The sequence below is a fragment of the Solanum dulcamara genome, chromosome 11 (genome assembly GCF_947179165.1).
Source record: "Solanum dulcamara chromosome 11, daSolDulc1.2, whole genome shotgun sequence".
NCBI lineage: Eukaryota > Viridiplantae > Streptophyta > Magnoliopsida > Solanales > Solanaceae > Solanum > Solanum dulcamara.
The window spans coordinates 46,394,400-46,415,325 of record NC_077247.1 but is presented as its reverse complement, the minus strand read 5'-3'; the positions used below and the strand labels follow the sequence as shown (position 1 = coordinate 46,415,325).

The window sequence follows — 20,926 nt, the reverse complement described above, 5'->3', positions numbered from 1 at the left end:
TTTTTCAATATTTGCATATATTTTTCATTTAATATAAAATTATGGGTCAAAGTATTCTTAATTATGACTTATTTTTGTAAATACGAAGAGTTTAGTAAGTTCTAAAATTAAGTTTACCCTCCATAACATAAATTTTATACTTTATTTATGCTTTTGGTACGCTTTTCATTTAATAAAAAATTATGGGTCAAAGCATTTTTAATTATGACTTATTTTTGTAAACACGAAGAGTTTAATAAGTTCTAAAATTAAGTTTACTCTCTATAACATAAATTTTATACTTTACCTATGTATTCGATGTTGGGGTGAGGAAGCACTACAACTAAAGTTTGATATGATGAAAATATTGAAAATAAATTGGACACGAGAATTTTACGTGGAAACCCCTCTAAATGATAGAAGGGAAAAACCACGGGGTAGAAGGATCTCACTATATTTTGTGGAGTACACAACTCTCAAATACAAGGAGAAAACAACAATTAACACTTCTCTCTTGTAAAAGGAACAACTACTAAAGAGGACACTCAAGACTACAATATTTATCTTGGTGTAAAACTCTCTTTGTATTCTTACTCTCTCTTTCTGGGATGATTTAAATGAGGGCAGAATGCCCTCTATTTATAAGAGGAACAAAACGCGTAAAAGAAATTTTTACGCGCTTTGTAAACGTGTTGCCAGTTTTTCTGTCAAAAGTTGCTTTTGGCAACTTTGACAATTCTTCCTCCTAGCAGCAACTTTTGATTTTGTCAAAAGTTGCTTTTTTGACTATTCTCCCAGCAACAACTTTTGACCACATTCGATATGTCAAGATTTAATTGAGAATCAATTAAGTCTTCACACCATCCTTTCTACCCAATTACTGCAATGTTACGTTTCTGCTAGGCCAATAGAAGATCGACACCATATGAACTTATTACTGTTGATCGGCTTCGTAAACATATCTGCTAGGTTGTCATTAGTGTGAATTTTCTGAATATCCACACTGCCTTCTTCCACCTTCTCACGAACAAAGTGATACTGAACTCGTATGTGCTTTGTCCTTGAATGAAATGCCGGATTCTTTGCAAGATGCAAAGCGCTCTGACTGTCACAAAATAGAGCAATCTTCTCTTGTTTGTGCCCGAGCTCCTCCAATAACATCTGCATCCATATTGCCTCTTTGTTAGCTTGTGTAGCTGCTACATATTCTGCTTCCGTCGTAGATGTAGCCACGATAGACTGCAGTTTTGAAACCCAGCTTACAGCTCCTCCAGCAAGAGTAAACACATAACCTGTGGTGGACTTGCTTTTATCAAGATCACCTGCATAATCTGAATCAACATAACCTTTAACAGTAAAGTCAGATCCTCCATAACACATTGTAACATCTGAGGTACCCTTGATGTATCTTAGGATCCTCTTAACAGTATTCCAATGCTCTCTTCCAGGATTAGACATGTATCGACTAACCACTCCCACTGCTTGTGCAATGTTAGGTCTTGTACATACCATGGCGAACATTAAACTTCCCACTGCTGATGCATACGGTACTCGAGACATCTCCATCCTCTCTGCTTCATTGCTAGGACTCATACTTGAGGATAACTTGAAATTAATAGGAAGTGGGGTAGAAATTGACTTACAGTCTTGCATCTTGAAGCGTCTCAAGATTTTCTTCAAGTAGTTCTTTTGAGAAAGCCAAATCTTCCTATTATTTCTGTCTCGGTGAATTTGCATCCCTAGAATCTTGTTTGCTGGTCCCAAGTCCTTCATTTCAAACTCCCTAGCCAACTGTGCCTTTAAATTTGTGAGACGATCTTTGTTGGGGCCTGCTACCAACATGTCGTCAACATACAACAACAAAATAACAAAGTCTTCATCACCAAATCTCTTGTAATAAACACAAGGATCTGAACTATGTCTGTTGTATCCAAGGCTTATAATGAAGGAATCAAATCTCTTATACCAACATCTCGGCGCCTGTTTGAGACCGTATAGAGATTTGTTCAACCTGCAAACCAAGTTCTTTTTTCCCTGTTCTTCAAAACCTTCTGGTTGGAGCATATAAATTTCTTCTTCAAGTTCTCCATGAAGAAATGCAGTTTTGACATCTAACTGCTCCAAGTACAAGTCAAATGTAGCACACATCGCTAGGACCACTCGAATTGTTGTGAGTCGAACCACTGGAGAAAATATCTCATTGAAATCGATACCTTCTTTCTGAGCGAATCCTTTTACCACCAATCTTGCACGATATTTCTCCATTTGATCATTACCATTGCGTTTGATCTTGTAGACCCATTTGTTTCCAATGGCCTTCCTTCCTTGTGGTAATTGAACAAGATCCCATGTTTTATTTTTATGAAGAGCTTCAATTTCTTCTTGCATTGCTGCCACCCACAGAGATGATTCTTGGCCTTTCATAGCTTCTTGAAAGGTTGAAGGCTCTCCATCTTCTGTTAATAGACAGTATGCAATATTACTCTCCATAGAATAATCTGAGTGCCAAGCTGGTTCTCTTCTCTCCCTAGTTGACCGTCGAACTTCTGGAGTTTCGATCTCAGCTTGCTCTTGTTCTTCGTGCTCTGGTGCTGCTTCAGAAGAAACTGAAACTTCTTCTATTTCTTCAACTTCAACTGTAGTAGTCTCTGATTTTTCTTTTGAAGTGCTACCTTCTTTTGCTTGTATCTTGTTTTCAACAAATACAACATCCCTGCTGATTACCACCTTGCGGGCTGTGGGATCCCACAAACGATACCCCTTGACTCCATCAGCATACCCTAAGAAAATGCATTTCCTGGATTTTGGATCCAATTTTGATTTTTCTTGGGTGTTGTACATAACATAAGCAGGACTTCCGAATATATGTAAGCGAGAATAATCAGCTGGTTTTCCTGTCCACATCTCCATTGGCGTTTTCAGATCAATTGTGGTTGATGGTGAGCGATTGATCACATAACAGGCGGTTTTGACTGCTTCTGCCCAGAATGGTTTTTCCAACCCTGCAGTTGCCAACATAGCTCTTATCCGTTCCAACAAGGTTCTGTTCATCCGCTCTGCTACTCCATTTTGTTGTGGAGTATATGCCACCGTGAACTGCCGTTTAATACCTTCTTGTTTACAGAAGTTATTAAATTCATCACCAGTGTATTCTCCTCCATTATCTGTCCTCAAACACTTGATCTTTTTCTCAGATTCAAGTTCCACCCGCGCTTTGAATTCTTTGAAAACTGAAAAAACATCTGCCTTCCTCTTGATTGGATACACCCAACTTCTCCTGGAGTAATTGTCGATAAATGACACAAAATATTTCGCTCCTCCTAGAGACTCCACCGGTGCTTGCCAGACATCAGAGTGAACCAGATCTAGTATTTCCTTGCTTTTAGCAGAGGAACTGCTAAACTTCAGTCTATTTTGCTTACTGGTAACACAATGCTCACAAAAGGGTAGTGAAACCTTTTTGAGCCCTGGAAGAAGTTTTTGCTCAGCAAGAATCTTCAAACCTCGTTCCGACATATGGCCAAGTTTACGATGCCACATCATCGTTGATTCTTCAAGTGAACTTGCTGACGCGGTTGATGCTTCTCCTTCTTGGTGTGTTTCACCTTTAAGCACATATAGATTTGCAGCAAGTTTTTCTGCTTTCATCACTACAAGCGCTCCTTTGGATATTCTCATGACTCCACTATGAGTCTTATATGAACATCCATTATCATCTAGTTGTCCTAAAGACAATAGATTCTTCTTCAAGTATTTTACATGTCGTACCTCCTGGATGGTGCGAATCGTGCCATCATACATCTTTATTTTGATGGACCCAATACCAATAACATCCAAAGCATGATCGTTTCCCATGAACACAGATCCTCCTGAGATAGGATTATATTGATGGAACCATTCTCTCCTGTAAGTCATGTGCCATGTTGCTTCTGTGTCCATGATCCAGACATCAGCAAAACGTTTTCTGCCTTCATTATTTGATATTGCCTCACTGCATAAAATATCGCCATCATCCGAGGTACATGCAACATTCCCTTGAGCATTTGATGGCTCAGGGTGTTCACTCTTCTTCTTGAACCGACAATCTTTCTTGAAATGCCCTTTCTTGCCATAGTTGTAGCACTTGATATTCTTCTTACTCCTTGATTGAGATCTGCCATGATTGTGACTCCCACTGGGGCCACGTTCCGTTGGTCTTCCTCTCACCATCATCAAAGCTTCAGCTTGTTGCGAACTTGCTTGTGTGTCTTCCTTATTTTTGCGCCGATTTTCTTCTTCCAAGACAGCAGCTGCAATTTCATCGAAAACTAGACTGTCTGTATTGTTCGTCAGGTTGATGATAAGTTGATCATACGAGTCAGGCAGACTTTGAAGTAGAAGCTCCGCACGTTCAGTCCCCTCTATTTTGCAACCCATTGTTGTAAGTTGCGAAAACAGAGTATTCAAAGTATTGATATGTTCAGTAACTGACATGGACTCTGCCATTCGAAGAGTATACAATCTTCTTTTTAAGAAGATTTTATTATGCAAAGACTTGGCCTCATACAATCCTGTAAGAGTATCCCATATTTCCTTCGCCGTCCGCTTTTCCGCTACACTAGACAACACTTGATCAGCCAGTGCCAAGTGTAGATCAGCAACTGCATTGCTGTCTATGTCATTCCACTTGCTGTCATCAGCAAAGTCTGCGGGCCTGCCTTCAATTGCAGCTAAGCAATTGTCTTTTCGCAATATCGCTTTTATTTTCATTTTCCACAATGAGAAATTAGTCCCATTGAATTTTTCAACATCAAACTTTGTTGTACTCGACATTGTTATTTGCTTCACACCCTTTTAGATCGTTTCTAAATATTTTTGCGAACAATCGTGACAAACTGTACTGTCACCGAAATTTACTATTCACGTGAATAGTACTATTCACCGAATTTTACTATTCATGAAAAGTTACTATTCACAGGTAGTATCTTCGCATAAAATAGACAGAATAACCGAGGGCTCTGATACCACTGTTGGGGTGAGGAAGCACTATAACTAAAGTTTGATATGATGAAAATATTGAAAATAAATTGGACACGAGAATTTTACGTGGAAACCCCTCTAAAAAAACCACGGGGTAGAAGGATCTCACTATATTTTGTGGAGTACACAACTCTCAAATACAAGGAGAAAACAACAATTAACACTTCTCTCTTGTAAAAGGAACAACTACTAAAGAGGACACTCAAGACTATAATATTTATCTTGGTGTAAAACTCTCTTTGTATTCTTACTCTCTCTTTCTGGGATGATTTAAATGAGGGCAGAATGCCCTCTATTTATAAGAGGAACAAAACGCGTAAAAGAAATTTTTACGCGCTTTGTAAACGTGTTGCCAGTTTTTCTGTCAAAAGTTGCTTTTGGCAACTTTGACAATTCTTCCTCCTAGCAGCAACTTTGATTTTGTCAAAAGTTGCTTTTTTGACTATTCTCCTAGCAGCAACTTTTGACCACATTCGATATGTCAAAATTTGATTCTATATATATATATATATATATATATATATATATATATATATATATATATATATATATAACTCTAACAATTAGCAAAATAAATATAGAAATCGTTAAAATGTGCAAAACTAACATCATAAAAGAATTTACAGATCAAATAAATTTGAATCTAATAACAAAATAAAAAGTTTCTAGGAAGAACATCAAGGTGGTAATAATTGTACAAAATTGTCGGCTTGTCTTGATCCAAATTACCATATTCACTAAATAAATGACATATATTATTAAATCCAACCATATATTCATTACCTATAAAGAATAAGATGTATTTAAAATTTAATAATGCATCGTTTTAACTTTATGTGTCTCAAAAATTAGAGGCATAACAATTCAAAATTTTCAAATGACGTACGTAACCTACCCATATTTATACACAGGAATGTTAGATCATAAAATACAATTCATCTGATTTATCTTGAATTTTGATTTTTTTTTATTTGCTAATTTAATTTAGTTCATTAATAATTGAGCCATTACACGCAGTTGAGATTGATTCATGAATTGTTTTCTCAAATCATGCTTTTTTTATTAAAAAAATCATGTCACATTATATATAATTATATTTAAAAAATACTTTTAGTTGATACTAAAACAATTACGTATAAAAAAACAAATTAAAAAATTAGAACTTAATAAGAAGTAAACAGTTGAGTTATAAGTCACTTTTTAGCTCATTCATTTCAACTTAAATAATTTTTAAATAGATTTATTAGCTTAAATTATTTGAATCCACTTAAATTCAACTCAATCTACCTATTTAATATCCATTTTTATTTGTTTTTCCTTTCAAATTTGTCTAGCAGCTTGCTATATTTATTAGGCAGTCTAATGCCTGGGGTTACAAAGTGGTCGCGCAGCGTTTTTTATTTCAAAAAGTATAACTTAGCAGCAATATAAATAAATTTGAAGATAATCTTAGTAATTTAGTTAGTCGATCATGCAATTTTCTTTTTGCTGTCCTTAACTTTTTTTAAAAAAATAATAAATTAGTGATATTCATTTGTAATAAGCTATTTGTTCCTGCGTCATCTACTTAAAGGACACCCAATTCTTTCTTGAAATTATTAGTTTTTATTATGAAGAAACAACAGCTGCATTTGATTCAGAAAACCATTTGTGAATTTTGGAAAATCTTGGCTCCACTCTTTTGTCTTTGATATTCTTTTCCCTTTCAGTTTACTTATAATAATCATTTAACTTCCCTATTAGTATTTTACCAAATTTCATATGTTTAATTTAATTAAGGTTAAAGATATTTAGTTTAATTAATAATACATAAATCAAAATTGAAAAAATTACTTTAATTAAAGGACTGAAGTCTTCATTTTCTTTTTATCTTACTCGATGATTAAAGTTTCAAAATATGTAAATAAAAGATATTGACATCACAATCTATTTTCTTAAATCTGGATTCCAATTCAGTGCCAGTTTGACCCTATTTTAAAAATATAGCTCAATTATTATCCCGTTAAAAATGATATAAATTACAGTACTTTTTCTCAAATAAGATTTTGAAAAGTTGGTAGTAAACAAACTTCAATTGTGTACGTGGTAGATCTTGAAGATTACACATATAAAATACCCAGTTTTATTATAAAAAATATTCTTATTAAATAATTACTAGAAAAAAGTGAAATAACGATAAGAGTGTATTTTAATCGATAAAAATTGCAACAAGTAAGCTCTAAGAAGCTTCCAACGATGGTTGTAAATTTTGCCCAGAATTTATGCAATAAAATAGGCAACTTGAAAACTAGCAAATCAACTCTATATGTGATCTAAGACACTCATAAAATATGTTACGCCTACTTTTTCTTGTTGGCATAGATGCTCATCACAGAATTAAAACTGCCTCTTTCTCGAGCATTCACATTTAGATGCTTTTTTTTTTATAACCCTTTAAAATCAACGATCGTTATTCTTTGAATGCACACCGAATGAATTTCTCTCACCCCCACCACAGACATCCACACTCTTTCTATATAAGAAAAATAATATAAATTACAATACTTTTTTTGAAATAAGATTTTGACAAGTTGGTAGTCAACAAACTTCAGTTGAGTATGTGGTAGATCTTGAAGAGTACACGTATAAAATACCCGATTTTATTATAAAAAAAATATTCTTATTAAATACTTACTAGAAATAAGTAAGATAACGATAAGAGTGTATTTTAATCGATAAAAAATGCAATAAGTAATCTCTAAGAAGCTTCCAACGATGGTTGTAAATTTTGAGCAGAATTTATGCAATAAAATAGGCAACTTGGAAACTAGCAAGTCGACACTATATATGACCTAAGACATTCATAAAATATGTTACTCCTATTTTTTCTTGTTGGCCTAGATGCTCATCGATCACAGAACTAAAATTGCCTCTTTCTAGAATATTCGCATTTAGATGCTTTTTTTTCGAACCCTCTAAAAATCAATGATCGCTATTCTTTAAATGCACACCGAATAAAATTTCTTTCACCCCACCACAGACACCCACACTCTCTCTATATAAGAAAAATAATATAAATTACATTACTTTTTCTAAAATAAGATTTTGAAAAGTTGGTAGTCAACAAACTTCTTTTTTAGAACCCTCTAAAAATCAATGATGCACATTGAATAAAATTTCTCTCACCCCCACAAGACGCACTCACACTCTTTTTATATAAGAAAAATAATAAAAAGCACTTGAACCATATGAAGCAAAGAAACATTTACTCAAAGTAATCCACATGCATGGATCCAATCATGTTATTCACAAATCCACCAAAAAACTCCAAAGTTTCAGAAGAAATGACCAAACTTCACCACACACATGAACTTTCACCAAATCAATGTTCTTCACTTTTAGTCCAAATTATCGATGCACCACTTCCCTTAGTATGGTCTTTTGTGAGAAAATTTGACAAGCCACAATGTTACAAGAATTTTATCAGCAGCTGCACACTAATCTCTGGTGAAGGTGGTGTTGGTAGTGTAAGAGAAGTCAATTTAGTTTCTGGATTTCCTGGTAAAAAAAGCATAGAAAGGTTGGATTTTCTTGATGATGACATGCATGTAAGTGTGTTTAGTGTTGTTGATGCGGACCATAGTTTCTTGAACTTCAAATCTATTATCACTTTGCATGACGATAAACAAGAAGAAGAAGAAGAAGGTACGATTGGCAATAAAACAATAGCTATTGAGTCATATGTTGTGGATATTCCTGATGTCAGTTGTAGAGAGGATACGTGTGAGGTGACTGATAATATCATGAGATGGAACCTTAGATCTTTAGCTTGGGTTGCTGAAAATATGGATACTAGTACTCAAGTTTCTTCCTTGAACTTGAACAAAACTGAAATTACATGCTAGTTTTCTTTTTAATGATCTTCCTACCTTTTATTGAATATTGATGTATTAGACTATAAGTTATTATCCACACAATGAATATCAGTATTACTTTCAATCTCTCCGAATTTGAACGGACAGAATTACATCATACTCCCTCCATTCCATATTAAGTGAATTTTTGAGAAATTTTTCATTGTTCAAAATAATTAAATTGTTCAAAGTTCAAAATAGATGTTTGAAGCTTTTTCCATATGTGCCCTTTCATTTATTGATGTTTTATATTTTCTAAGAGATAAACCGCACTACTTGCAAAGTTATATCTATAATTTTACAAAGGACAATAGTGAAAAGTATAGTTCAAATTATGTCCTTGAATATTTTTCTTAATATGTGTGCATTGCCTTACAAATTCACTTAATATAGAAAGGAGGGAGTAATTTATTAGTGGTGTTAAATATCATCTAACGTCATCCATCCTAATTTTGAGAAACAAAATTACATGATAATTTATTCTTGATAAAAATAATAAATTAGTAGATATTTTATAAAATTTTGCTTGTTTGTTTTTTCCCTCCCCCACCCAGACGGTCACTGACGACCAGTATTTCCAGCGAACAGTATTTTTAGTCAGATCTCTCTCTCCCCTCTGTTCTCTCTCTTCTTTCTTTTTTTCTTTGTTTGTTTTTTTCCTCTTTACCTGCGATTGAAAATCCCCCACCAGTAGGTTTTCGGGTAGTTTCAGTACAGGTATTTTTGGCAATTCCTGGCGGTGAACAGTATTCCCGATCGGTGAACAGTATTTTCCGGCCAGTGAACAATATTTTCCGACAGAGAACAGCGTTTCCGACGGCAAACAAAGATTTCTCATTGGTGAACAAGTTTTATTTACTTGGAGTTGGTACCTTCAATAGCCCATTTCCTATATCTTAGCCTTATAAATTTTGCTTGCTCCGCCTAATTTAATACCTATTGCACTGCTACTAGACTATTGCTAACTTGTGTTTTACTATTGATCCTTTGTTTATCTTAGATTATCCTTTCACTAGCGTATATTTGCGTTTATGGCTTTGGTGAGAGATGGTAGACTAAGGTTATGTTCTCGGTTGGAATCGGGGGCCAGGGTTGGGGGGCTAAGGGGGCGGAGGGAGCTTCTAGATTGAGAGTAGGGTCTTGAAATATTGAGACTTTATCGGGAAACTCCATAGAGTTAAGATTCTTAAGAAGAGGAGGATTAATATAGCTTGTGTCCAAGAGACTAAATAGGTAGGACCTAAAGCTAAGGAGGTGGACGGGTACAAACTTTGGTTCTCGGGCAAGTCAAGGTATAGGAATAGGGTAGGGATCTTTGTAGATAGTGAGCTTAGAGATCAGGTGGTAGAGGTTAGGAGGATCAATGATAGGATGATGGCGATTAAGTTAGTCGTTGGAGGGCTCACCTTGAACATTATTAGTGCCTATGCGCCACAAGTGGGGTTGGATGAGAAGATAAAAAGGCATTTTTGGGTGGACTTGGACGAAATAGTGGTAAGTATACCGCCTACTGAGAAGTTATTCATAGGAGGAGATTTCAATGGGCACATTGGGTCTGTTTCGACGGGCTATGACGAGGTGCATGGAGGATTTAGCTTCGGGAACGAGAATGGTGGAGGATTCTCACTCTTGGATTTCGCAAAAGCTTTTGGATTAATGGTAGCCAACTCGAGTTTCCTAGAGAAGGAGGAACACTTGGTAACCTTCCGTAGCTCGAGGGTTGCAACGCAAATAGACTTTTTGCTCATTAGAAAAGATGATAAAGGCATCTGTAAAAACTGCAAGGTCATACCAAGTAAGAATCTTACAACACAACATAAGTTATTGGTGATGGATTTGGAGATAAGAAGGAAGAAGAAGAAGAGGGTCGTGAATGACCGACCGAGGATTAGATGGGGTAGTTTGACTCCGTCTAGTGCCCTAGAGATGGGGGAGAAGATGATGGCTATAGGGGCATGGGATAGTAGGGGGATGTGAGCAGTATATGGGATAGAACGGCCAGCTACATTAGGGAAGCAACTAGAGAGGTATTGGGGGTCTCACAAGGCAGCAATGGTGGGCACCGAAGGGATTGGTGGTGGAATAGAAAAGTCCAAGGAAAGGTAAAAGCAAAGAAACGGGCATATGTAAAGTTGGTAAATAGCAAAGATGATGAAGAGAAGCGGACGAACAGGGAAAAATATAAGATGGCGAGAAAGGAGGCCAAGATGGCAGTTTCGGCGGCTAAAACGGCAACCTTTGAATGCCTTTATGCAGAACTAGAGGGTAGAGGTGGGGAAAAGAAGTTATTTAAGCTCTCCAAGGCGAGAGAGAGGAAGACACGTGACTTGGATCAGGTGAAGTGCATCAAGGACGAGGATGGTCAAGTGTTAGTACAGGAATCCCGCATTAGACAGAGATGGCAGTCATACTTTCATGAACTCTTGAACGAAGGAGGGGATATAGACATTGTGTTGGGAGACTTGGAGCACTTAGATAGGCGTCGCGACTTTGGATATTGTAGGAGTATATAGGTTTAAGAGGTTAAGGGTGTTGTTCGTAGGATGCGCAGGGGAAGATCGACCGAACCTAACGAGATTCCTAGAGAATTTTGGAAGAATGCAGACAGGGTAGAATTGGAGTGGCTGACTGTGTTATTTAATGTCATTTTCAAGACAGCAAAGATGCCGGAAGAATGAAGGTAGAGTACTATGATTTCTGTGTACAAGAACATGGGAGACATTCAAAGCTGCAATAATTATAGAGGTATCAAGCTGCTAAGTCACACTATGAAAGTGTGGGAAAGGGTGGTGGAAATGAGGGTGAGGAGAGGTGTGTCTATTTTAGAGAATCAGTTTGGATTCATGCTGGGCGCTCGACTATAGAAGCCATTCATATTGTAAGGAGATTGGTGGAGCAGTATAAGGAGCGGAAGAGGGACTTACACATGATATTTATTGACCCAGAAAAGGCCTACGACAAAGTGCCAAGAGAGGTCCTATGGAGATGCTTGAAGATTAAAGGTGTACCTGTGGCGTACTTAGAGCGATTAAGGACATGTATGATGGAGCTAAGACCAGGGTAAGGACGGTAGGAGAAGACTCGGAACACTTCCCTATTATGATGGGATTGCACCAGGGATCAGCTCTTAGCCCGTTTCTATTCGCCTTGGTGATGGATGAATTGACGAGACAAATACAAGGTGGGGTGCCTTGGTGTATGTTGTTCGCGAATGACATAGTCCTGATTGACGAGACTCGCAGCGGAGTTAACGATAAGCTGGAGGGCTGGAGACAGACGTTGGAGTCTAAAGGATTTAAATTGAGTAGGACCAAGACAGAATACTTGGAGTGCAGGTTCAGTGGCCTGCCGCGTGAGGCTGACGGGGAAGTGAGGCTTGGTACCTAGGACATTCAAAAGAAAAAAAGCTTCAAGTATCTTGGGTCTATTATATAGAAAGATGGGGATATCGACGACAATGTTTTACATCGTATTGGTGCAGGGTGGATGACATGGAGGCTCACCTCCGGAGTGCTGTGTGATAAGAAAGTGCCACCAAAACTCAAAGGCAAGTTCTACAAAGTGGTGGTTAGATTGACTTTATTGTACGGGGCGGAGTGTTGGCCAGTCAAGAAATTTCATGTTCATAAGATGAAAATCGCGGAAATGCGAATGTTGCGGTGGATATGTGGGCACACTATGATGGATAGAATTAAGAATGAAGATATCCGAGACAAGGTGGGAGTGGCATCAGTAGAGGACAAGATGCGGGAAGCGAGACTGAGATGGTTTGGGCATGTAAAGAGGAGAGACACAGATGCTCCAGTGCGGAGGTGCGAGAGGTTAGTTATGGACGATTTCAGGAGGGGCAAAGGGAGGCCGAAGAAGTATTGGGGAGAGGTGATTAGACAGGATATGACACAGTTGCAGCTCGCCGAGGACATGACCTTAGATAGGAGTTTGTGGAGGACCCAGATTAAGATAGAAGGCTAGGTGGCTTATCTTTTCACCATAGTAGTCGTAGTTTTGCTCATTTGTCTATTACCATTTGATTTCTACATTTGATTGCTGTTTATATTTGTTGGGCCGATATACTTTGGTTAGCTTATTTATCTATAGTAGTTAATGCTCCTTTCTTTCCGGACTGTCCTACCATGACTTTCTCGCTCTCATCATTCCTTATTTTCATATTGTTTTTGATATGCTTTGTGCTATCTGACCTTTGTCTTGTTTTTCTTGTTTTCCTTTCTTGTTCTCCTCTCTTGAGCCGAGGGTCTTTCTGAAACAGTCGTCCTACCTTTCAATGTGAGGGTTAGGTCTACGTACACTCTACCCTCCTCAGACCCCACATAGTGGAATTATACTGGGCTTGTTGTTGTTGCTGTAATTTGTCAAAATTATACAATAATTTCTTTTTTGATAAAAATGATAAATTAGTAGATATCCTATAAAATTAATTGAGGGTGAGCTATTGTGGTTATCAAGAAATAACAATATCAGTATTGGACTAAAATAAAGGATATTCTCTTCTTCTTCCTTGAACTCCTTAATTCATGACATGAAGTTACTCTAGTTTTCTTGCACTAAAGAATTAAATTAATTGTCATGAGAAGCAGTAATGAGATAATGTTTATGCATAAATTCACAATGTTTCTCACATAGGAGACAATTTTATGACATTTTACTTCCAAGAAGTCAACATGTGATGACATATGTTAGTGTGTTCAAAGCAAAGAAAACTATCGTGTCTAAGACGGATATCTATCGTGACACAATTTGACTTCATGAGTGTAAGACGGATATCTATCGTGTTAGAAAACTATACGATGATCGCTGCATGGTAAATTATAGGCATTTCTGCTCCTTTATATTTTTACGGAGAAAGGATAAAAATATTTTTAAATTATATGAAATTAAATAAAAATATTTTCGATTAATTGTTTGGTTAAAAATGTTCATGTCATCAGGAATTGATCCAAAATGGCGACTTAATAGGTCTAAAATACTTTTTTCCAAATAAAATGTATTTTTTCTTTTTAAATATTTTCTTTCTAATGATGATTTATTTAATTAAAAATGACTGTTCTACTTCAATTAGTTAAAAATTAAAAAATAAAACTAATTTTTATTTTATTACTTTTGTATTATTATCTAAATAAAATTAATGGTGAGATTACTATGATCTAATATATATATATATTACTTATATTAACAGTTTAAAAAGTACACTAAGTTATTTTATTTTAATTGTTGAAATGAGATATAGAAGAAAAAAAATCTAATTATTTATTAGTTAAAGTGATTTTAAAAGAAAAAAATAAAAAAATGGTTCGATAATAGTAATATTTTTATTAGAAATAAAATATGTTAAAAAGAGAAAAATATATTAATTATTTATAAGGGAAATGACATTTTTTACCGTAACAATAAGAACATTTTGCATCAAACTGTTGATTACAACTTCAAGAACATTTTTGGATCAACTATTAATTGAAGACATTTTTATTCAATTTCACATAGTTTAAGAATATTTTTAACCATTTCCCGTTCTTTCTATGAATTGACGTAGAGTCTTGAAAAATAACCTTACTATTTCAAAATATAAGTCGACTAATATTTTTTGAAGCATAAATAAACATTTCTCAATAGAATGGACTCTAATTTTGTGATTTTATGCCATGATTTCTATAGTTGAACTATGTTGTCAATACCTTCGCTCGACTAAGTACTCCCTTATCATGTGTTTTTTGTTCTGAATGTGAATATGAGGGTAGGGATGATAGCTTCTTTTAGCTAAGTTCTGCTTCAATGGATAAATATTATTGAAAAATATTGTATATTTTTTAGGTTAGAAAAAATTCTATTATCTTTTCGTGTTCAAATCAAAATCTATAGACATTTGAGTATATATTTTTTACTTAAATAATAATTCACAAGTTCTAATTAATTTTGAACACAATAGAATCACAAAATCAATTATTGAAATTTTCTATTATAAAAACAATTCGAACATCTGATTTAAATTATTATTTTATTTTTTTCGAAGGAAGCAAAGGTGAGAGATCCTGACGAGATGGGCAAAAAATATACGGCTATTTTATTCTTTCAGCGGAGAAAAGGTGGTTGGGGGAGGGGGGGGGGGGGTAAAATAATAATAATTTTTTTATTTCAATCACTAAACTAACGGGAAAAGGTTAAAAATATATTTGAACTATTTGAAAAAAGTTTAAATATAAGGAAAAGAATACATGTGTTCAAAAAATAGGCAAATATTTTTCCTTAAATGTCCCATTACTTTCGTACCTCTTTTTTATTTTAAATTTGCACGCTGATATGATGCTGATGTCAGCATCCATTATTTTTTTCTTTCCGATGCCATCACATTATATTACAGTATATGCATATAGTAATTGAGAATTGTATTCATTGAAGAACTGCTTCTAAGAGTAACTGAATAGTGTTTTCATTGAGGTTTGCTTCAGTCCTTCGATGAAATCACTCAATCATCCATGATACCATTATAGTATATCTACATACTGTCATGATATCATTGATTTATGTTTCAATTCTTCAAATAATTTAAAAACAGTTAAAAAAAGAGTCACAATTTAGATATAATTTTTTAAAAATTTGCAAAAAGAGAAAAAAATTATAAAAATATTTTTTCTACTAATTTAGAGTTTACTAAATAAGATTGTAGCTTTCATATTTTTTCTTAATTGTATCTATTTCTTAAGAAAATAGCTCAATCATATATGATACTGATAGAGTATTAGTATTACCAATAGAGTATCACAGAGGATTAAGAGCCAACTTCAAGTCATTTTTTGCTTAAAATAAGTCCCAAAAAATAATTGGGTTTGTTTGACTTAACAAACAACTTATAAGTCAAGAAAATAAGTTGGGTTACCCCAATTTTTTTTATTAGCTTAAAATAAGTAGTTTTCAGCTTATAAACAACTTTTAAAAAAACTTATCAAAACAGACTGTAAAGCTCAATTCTATATGATATTAATATATCGATGAAATATCACATGATTAACTAATCCTCATCACAATTATGAATTAAGAAACAAAACTTAATTGTTCTTTCCCCCTTTACATATCATATAGAGTAATATTTTCCACAAAGAAAAAGAGAAAAAGTATCTTAATAAAAAAAAAACTATAGAATTTGACATAATAAAATAGTAGTCCATTCAACAATCATCTAATTTTACCAAGCTACCTAAGTCGAATCTGTTATCTACATCTCTCAATTACAAAGCTAAATAAGCCCAAAAGCTAATGATAATAATATATAATTTAATTAGTTAATTATTCTTAGATTAAATAATTAAAGTAAAAAAAAGGAATATCTCATTACTAGGTTTTTTTTGTCCAAAAGCCCAAGCACTATCACTGGTCTTACACCTCCCACCGTTGAAATTTATGTCTCTCTTCCCTTTTCCCCTATCAATTTGCCAAGAATTTTTGCTGATTTTGGTTGAGCCATAACTGAAAGGTATTACTATAAAAATTGCATCTTTTTATGTTATGCTGAAAATTTGTGGAGAAAGATTGAATTTTTATTTCAAGTCTTGATTTTGAGCATGCAAAACTGGTGTGCACGCTATTGTAGCTTAATTTTTTATGCTAAAGAAACATCTGGGTGTATTTTTTTTTTTTTTTTTGAAAAAGAGCCAAAAACTGGGTTAAAGGCAACTCCTCGAGGGCAAAAAGTGAGTGGGGTATTTAATTTGAAGTTTTCTTGGGTTTTTGTGTTTTTTCTTTAGCTTATGTGTATTCTGTTAATTTGTGAGAAGTTGAGATTGTTTCTGAGCCCAAAAATGTATCTTGCTGATTGTTTCTTGTTTCCTTTTGATTGATATTGTAGACTCTGGTATTTTGTTTATCTGAAAGATAATTTATCTCCTGCAGCAGGTTTTGGCAATGGCTACATCTGCTTGGGACATAACTGCAACATAATTTAATTAGTATCTCCATGAAGAATATGTTATCTTGAAAAGAAATTTCTCAGCTATACAATGTCAATTGTTGTGACCAGTATCTGCGCACAACTTTCTTCTCTTTCGCATTACATAGTATCCAATCCCTTCTAAAGCAAGTAGTAGTATCACTCCATCAACCAGTCCTACCACAATTGGAATCCATTTCTTCCACAAGTACTATGACCCGCCACTATTGCTCGAGGTCGATAGGTTTACTTCTAGAGGGACTGAACTCTACAAACATCCAAATATGACCAAACTCGTCCACTTGATTTGCCTTTAAATTACTCTAAGAGAGGAAACGCATCTTGGCTTATTAATGGCCTCATACATTTAATCTTCCATTCTATTCATTTAAACCGTTCTTTGGTTTAGAAACAAGTTATGCCTAGATTAGTAAACTAGGGAGTAGTAATCCGAGGATTGCATAATACTGGGATTATGATGTTTAATTTGATATTTACATATTAGTATACAATGTTTAATTTAAGAGATGTGGAGCGTTCCTCAGTGCACTCTGCACCATAGAAACAGTTTGCAGAAGTGCTTTGGATCTCTATCAAAATGCATATTATCACCCTGAAAGTTCTTCCGATTTTTTTTATATACCATCAAAGAAACAAGTGTTAGCCCAGTGGAATAGTACATGACACAACTTCAACTTACCGAGAATATGATCTTAGATAGGAGGTTACGGAGGGTAGAGGGTTAGATAGGTATTGGAGTGTTGTCTCGCTATCCTTCTATACTAGTAATCGTAGTATTACTCTTGTAGTTTCTTGTTATTCCATTTCTGCTACTACTATTTAATTTTTCTTGTACTTCGATTATCGTATTATTTTGTCGTAGTTACCGTTCCTTTTTAGTATGCTCTGTCATGCTTTCCTTAATATTTTGTCTTGGTTTTTTCACTCCCATTGTTTTCTTTTTTCGAACTGCTTTGTAATACTTTTACTTGAGCCAAAGATCTATTGGAAACAACCTCTCTACCTCCCAAGGTAGGGGCAAGGTTTGCGTACACACTATCTTCCCAGATCCCACTTACGGGATGACACTGGGTATGGTGTTGTTGTTATTTAGCAGCTAAAATTTGTTTAATGTTCTCAAAAATCTACTTTTTTCAATTTCCAAGGGTGTTCCTATTTAATAATTTGTTTGAGTGGCATAAGAGCACATAACATTGTGTCAGTTAATGTTTCTATTTACTTAGTCTTAGCCATAGTTCTGTGTTTTGCAGTGCTCAACATGGGAACTCAGCTTCAACCAAGAGTAATAGGCATTCCCAGAAATCAAGGTAAGTGAAAGTTTGGATTATATGGGCATTCTTTGCACTTAGAGTACCCCCCCCCGGAAATAGAAAAAGAAAACAAGAAGAAAAAGAGTAATCCTTTTTAAGAAATAATCTGTAATTTCAGAAGATAATAAGTTGGAAATTGTGAGACCTTGGATTCTCTTAAGAAAACATGTGATTTGAATGAGCAATCACCATAACTATTACTTATTCTATTTTCATCAAAAACTATTACTTATTCTATTTGTCCTTTTAACTTTTTTCACACAAGCAAAAGAGAGAAACCAACCAGGACTTGGATAGGAAGCTTACACCTAACATTTATTCTCGAGTTAAGCTTTGGTTTTTGATTGCTTGCTTTTCCACTATTTCATTTTTCTTGATTTTTTCTTATCTTACAGAGAAAAGTTTTCCTTTTTGACCTTCTCTTATTCTATTTCTTATTACCAATATGTGGAAAGTGCAAATTTGCAATTGATAGGTGTTTTGAAAGTAACTTAGTATGGTTTTTCCTTAAGATTCTTTTGAAATTGGTACAGAGTTCTGGCTGAAGTATACTATGATAGAAATGATGCAGCATTCATTTGCCAAAGCTTCTTTTTACAGGTCCGTTCGATGCAAAAGTATACTCTACAAATAGAGCACGACTGAGGACTTCCTCCATGAACAGATTCATGTGCTCCTTAAATCAGTCGGCATGGGTCTCGGCTAAAGCAGAGCAAACAGAAAGTAGGACTTTAGTCAAAATGTGTGGAATTACATCAGCTAGAGATGCTGCTCTTGCAGCAGAAGCTGGAGCCAATTTTATCGGTATGATCATATGGCCTAACTCAAAACGTTCCGTTTCACTTTCTACTGCTAAGGAAATCTCGAATGTTGCACGGGAATATGGAGCTCAGCCAGTTGGAGTGTTTGTAGATGATAATGCTGACACAATACTAAGAGCCTCTGATGCTGCAGACCTTGAATTGGTGCAGGTGAGGAACTGTCATCTTTCTCCATTTTGAATTTCTTGTTTTCAATACTCAAATTCACAACATGTTCAAATTGAGCAGCTTCATGGAAATGGTTCTCGAGCTGCTTTTCCAGTTTTAGTCAGGGAGAAATGTTTAGTATATGTTCTTCATGCAAATGAAGAGGGAGGCCTTTTGAACTCTGTTTCAGATGAGGAGTCTTCTCTGGTTGATTGGATTCTAGTGGATAGTGCCAAAGGTGGAAGGTACAGTTCTTCCTCATGTATAAACCTGCCATTGGCATGGCTGTGTATGCAATCATGCACTCTCTTTTAGACTAAAAGCTTAATCCCACCCCCTATGGAGCTAATTAACAAAGATGTAATTTCATTTGGTTGGTATGATTAAATTCCTTTTTTGGATTCATTCGTACAAAAACAAACTTGTTTTTTGTAACTTCAGCACGACCGAGCAACTGAATTTAATGAGATTGGAATCAAACCACTAACAATACTGACATACTTCTGCAGTGGCAAAGGGTTCAATTGGGCTCAGTTTAAGCTGCCATCAATTAGAAGCAAACATGGATGGCTTTTGGCTGGAGGAATTAACCCGGAGAATGTTTGTAAAGCTCTTTCTGCTCTTAAACCAAATGGAGTGGATGTCAGTAGTGGCATATGTGGACCGGACGGCATCCAAAAGGATGAGTCCCGGATACTATCATTCATGAATGAAGTGAGATCTTTTTGCCTTAGTTAAATACTGAATAGTGGCAAATTCCATAGTGCTTGCAGATTGTTAAATCAACTGCAATGCTAGTTCTGAAAAATGACGTTGTTGTTTCATTCTCCTCCCTCAAACCTTTTCGGCTTTCTTTGTAACGGGATCAAAGCATTTTGTCATGTCAGATAGCTAATGAATACACATTTCACAGGTTCGGGCACGTGAAGAGGAGGAACACATATGGCCTAATAAGGAGGTGCGAGAGGTTGATAGTAATAGGTTTGGGGATAGGTAGAGGAAGAATTGAGGAGAGCTGATTATGCATAACATGATAAATTTTCAACTCACCGAGGACATGACTCTAGATCCTAGATAGGAGAGTATGGAGTTCAAGAATTAGGATAGACAGTTAATAAGTAGGTGACCACTTCTCTTTCAACTGGTAGAATAGGTTTCTAGTTTGGAGCACCTATCTATTCCCTTGCCCATATTATTGTTATTATATTAGCATTGTCTTGTTCTTCGATTTTATTACTATGGTTGTTTCTTCTAGTTGGGTATATCTGATATTTTCACTCTTTAAGTACTTTTCTTTCTTTCATCATTGTTTTTATTTTTGCATTTCTTTCCAACCATGTTTCGAAAATACTTTTCTTGTGTCAAGGATCTATCAAAAACAATTTTTCTATCTTACAAAGATAGGGATAATGTATCTGTACACTCTATCCTCTTGAAACTTCACTTATAAAATTATATTGAATAAATTATTATTTTTTATAAAAAATCTAAAATTATTTCCTTAAATATCTGTAACATTTGTGTTACAATTTTTTTAATTAAAAATAAAATAAATTTAAATTGTTTTTAAATATAACATTCTCTTAAGAAGATAGTAATAAGAAAAAGGTAACAGAGCAATACGAAAAAATGCCCATACAAATTACAACGAATGTGAGATTGTGAGTACAGTTTTGATGAATATTTTATTTTTTCATTTCTTCTGTTGATAAAAGGCCGAAGAACCGAACCGATTTGGGGTTGTGACCTAAACACTTATTCATCAAGGAGAAACTGATTTAATTTGAAGAGATCGATCAT

At 35.0% G+C, this 20,926-nt stretch overlaps 3 protein-coding genes across 7 annotated transcripts; all 3 read left to right on the top strand.

The window, feature by feature from the left end:
- The first annotated feature begins 8,321 nt into the window (after window positions 1-8,321).
- LOC129872644 (abscisic acid receptor PYL12-like) lies at window positions 8,322-8,882 on the top strand. Its single transcript, XM_055947575.1, has one exon. The coding sequence runs from the start codon at window positions 8,322-8,324 to the stop codon at window positions 8,880-8,882; it is 561 nt and encodes a 186-aa protein (XP_055803550.1).
- A 1,383-nt stretch (window positions 8,883-10,265) lies between these two features.
- On the top strand, window positions 10,266-10,868 carry LOC129872642 (uncharacterized). The gene is made up of 2 exons (XM_055947574.1): window positions 10,266-10,385; window positions 10,470-10,868. Exons 1-2 carry the CDS (start codon window positions 10,266-10,268, stop codon window positions 10,866-10,868), a joined length of 519 nt encoding a protein of 172 aa, XP_055803549.1.
- A 5,362-nt stretch (window positions 10,869-16,230) lies between these two features.
- Window positions 16,231-20,369, top strand: LOC129875014 (N-(5'-phosphoribosyl)anthranilate isomerase 1, chloroplastic-like). 5 transcript variants are annotated; one of them, XM_055950442.1, is made up of 7 exons: window positions 16,236-16,374; window positions 16,794-17,577; window positions 18,099-18,155; window positions 18,759-19,129; window positions 19,208-19,371; window positions 19,636-19,840; window positions 20,040-20,369. In XM_055950442.1, the coding sequence occupies exons 3-7, from the start codon at window positions 18,107-18,109 to the stop codon at window positions 20,121-20,123; spliced, it is 873 nt and encodes a 290-aa protein (XP_055806417.1). In that variant the 5' UTR covers window positions 16,236-16,374; window positions 16,794-17,577; window positions 18,099-18,106; the 3' UTR covers window positions 20,124-20,369. The 5 variants fall into 5 exon arrangements, with proteins under 5 accessions (XP_055806416.1, XP_055806420.1, XP_055806417.1 ...); XM_055950440.1 differs by having other exon boundaries at window positions 16,791-16,916; XM_055950441.1 differs by lacking the exon at window positions 16,794-17,577 and having other exon boundaries at window positions 16,231-16,374.
- The last annotated feature ends 557 nt before the right edge of the window (window positions 20,370-20,926 follow it).

What these genes read in the sequence shown, in the direction of transcription:
- LOC129872642 (XM_055947574.1), top strand. Translation starts at nt 10,266, where the DNA reads ATGGCGATTAAGTTAGTCGTTGGAGGGCTCACCTTGAACATTATTAGT. An exon ending in TGGACTTGGACGAAATAGTG is followed by an intron (nt 10,386 to 10,469) that starts GTAAGTATACCG and finishes GGCTATGACGAG; the next exon opens with GTGCATGGAGGATTTAGCTT.
- LOC129872644 (XM_055947575.1), top strand. Translation starts at nt 8,322, where the DNA reads ATGACCAAACTTCACCACACACATGAACTTTCACCAAATCAATGTTCT.
- LOC129875014 (XM_055950440.1), top strand. An exon ending in CAGACCTTGAATTGGTGCAG is followed by an intron (nt 19,130 to 19,207) that starts GTGAGGAACTGT and finishes CAAATTGAGCAG; the next exon opens with CTTCATGGAAATGGTTCTCG. An exon ending in TACTATCATTCATGAATGAA is followed by an intron (nt 19,841 to 20,039) that starts GTGAGATCTTTT and finishes CACATTTCACAG; the next exon opens with GTTCGGGCACGTGAAGAGGA.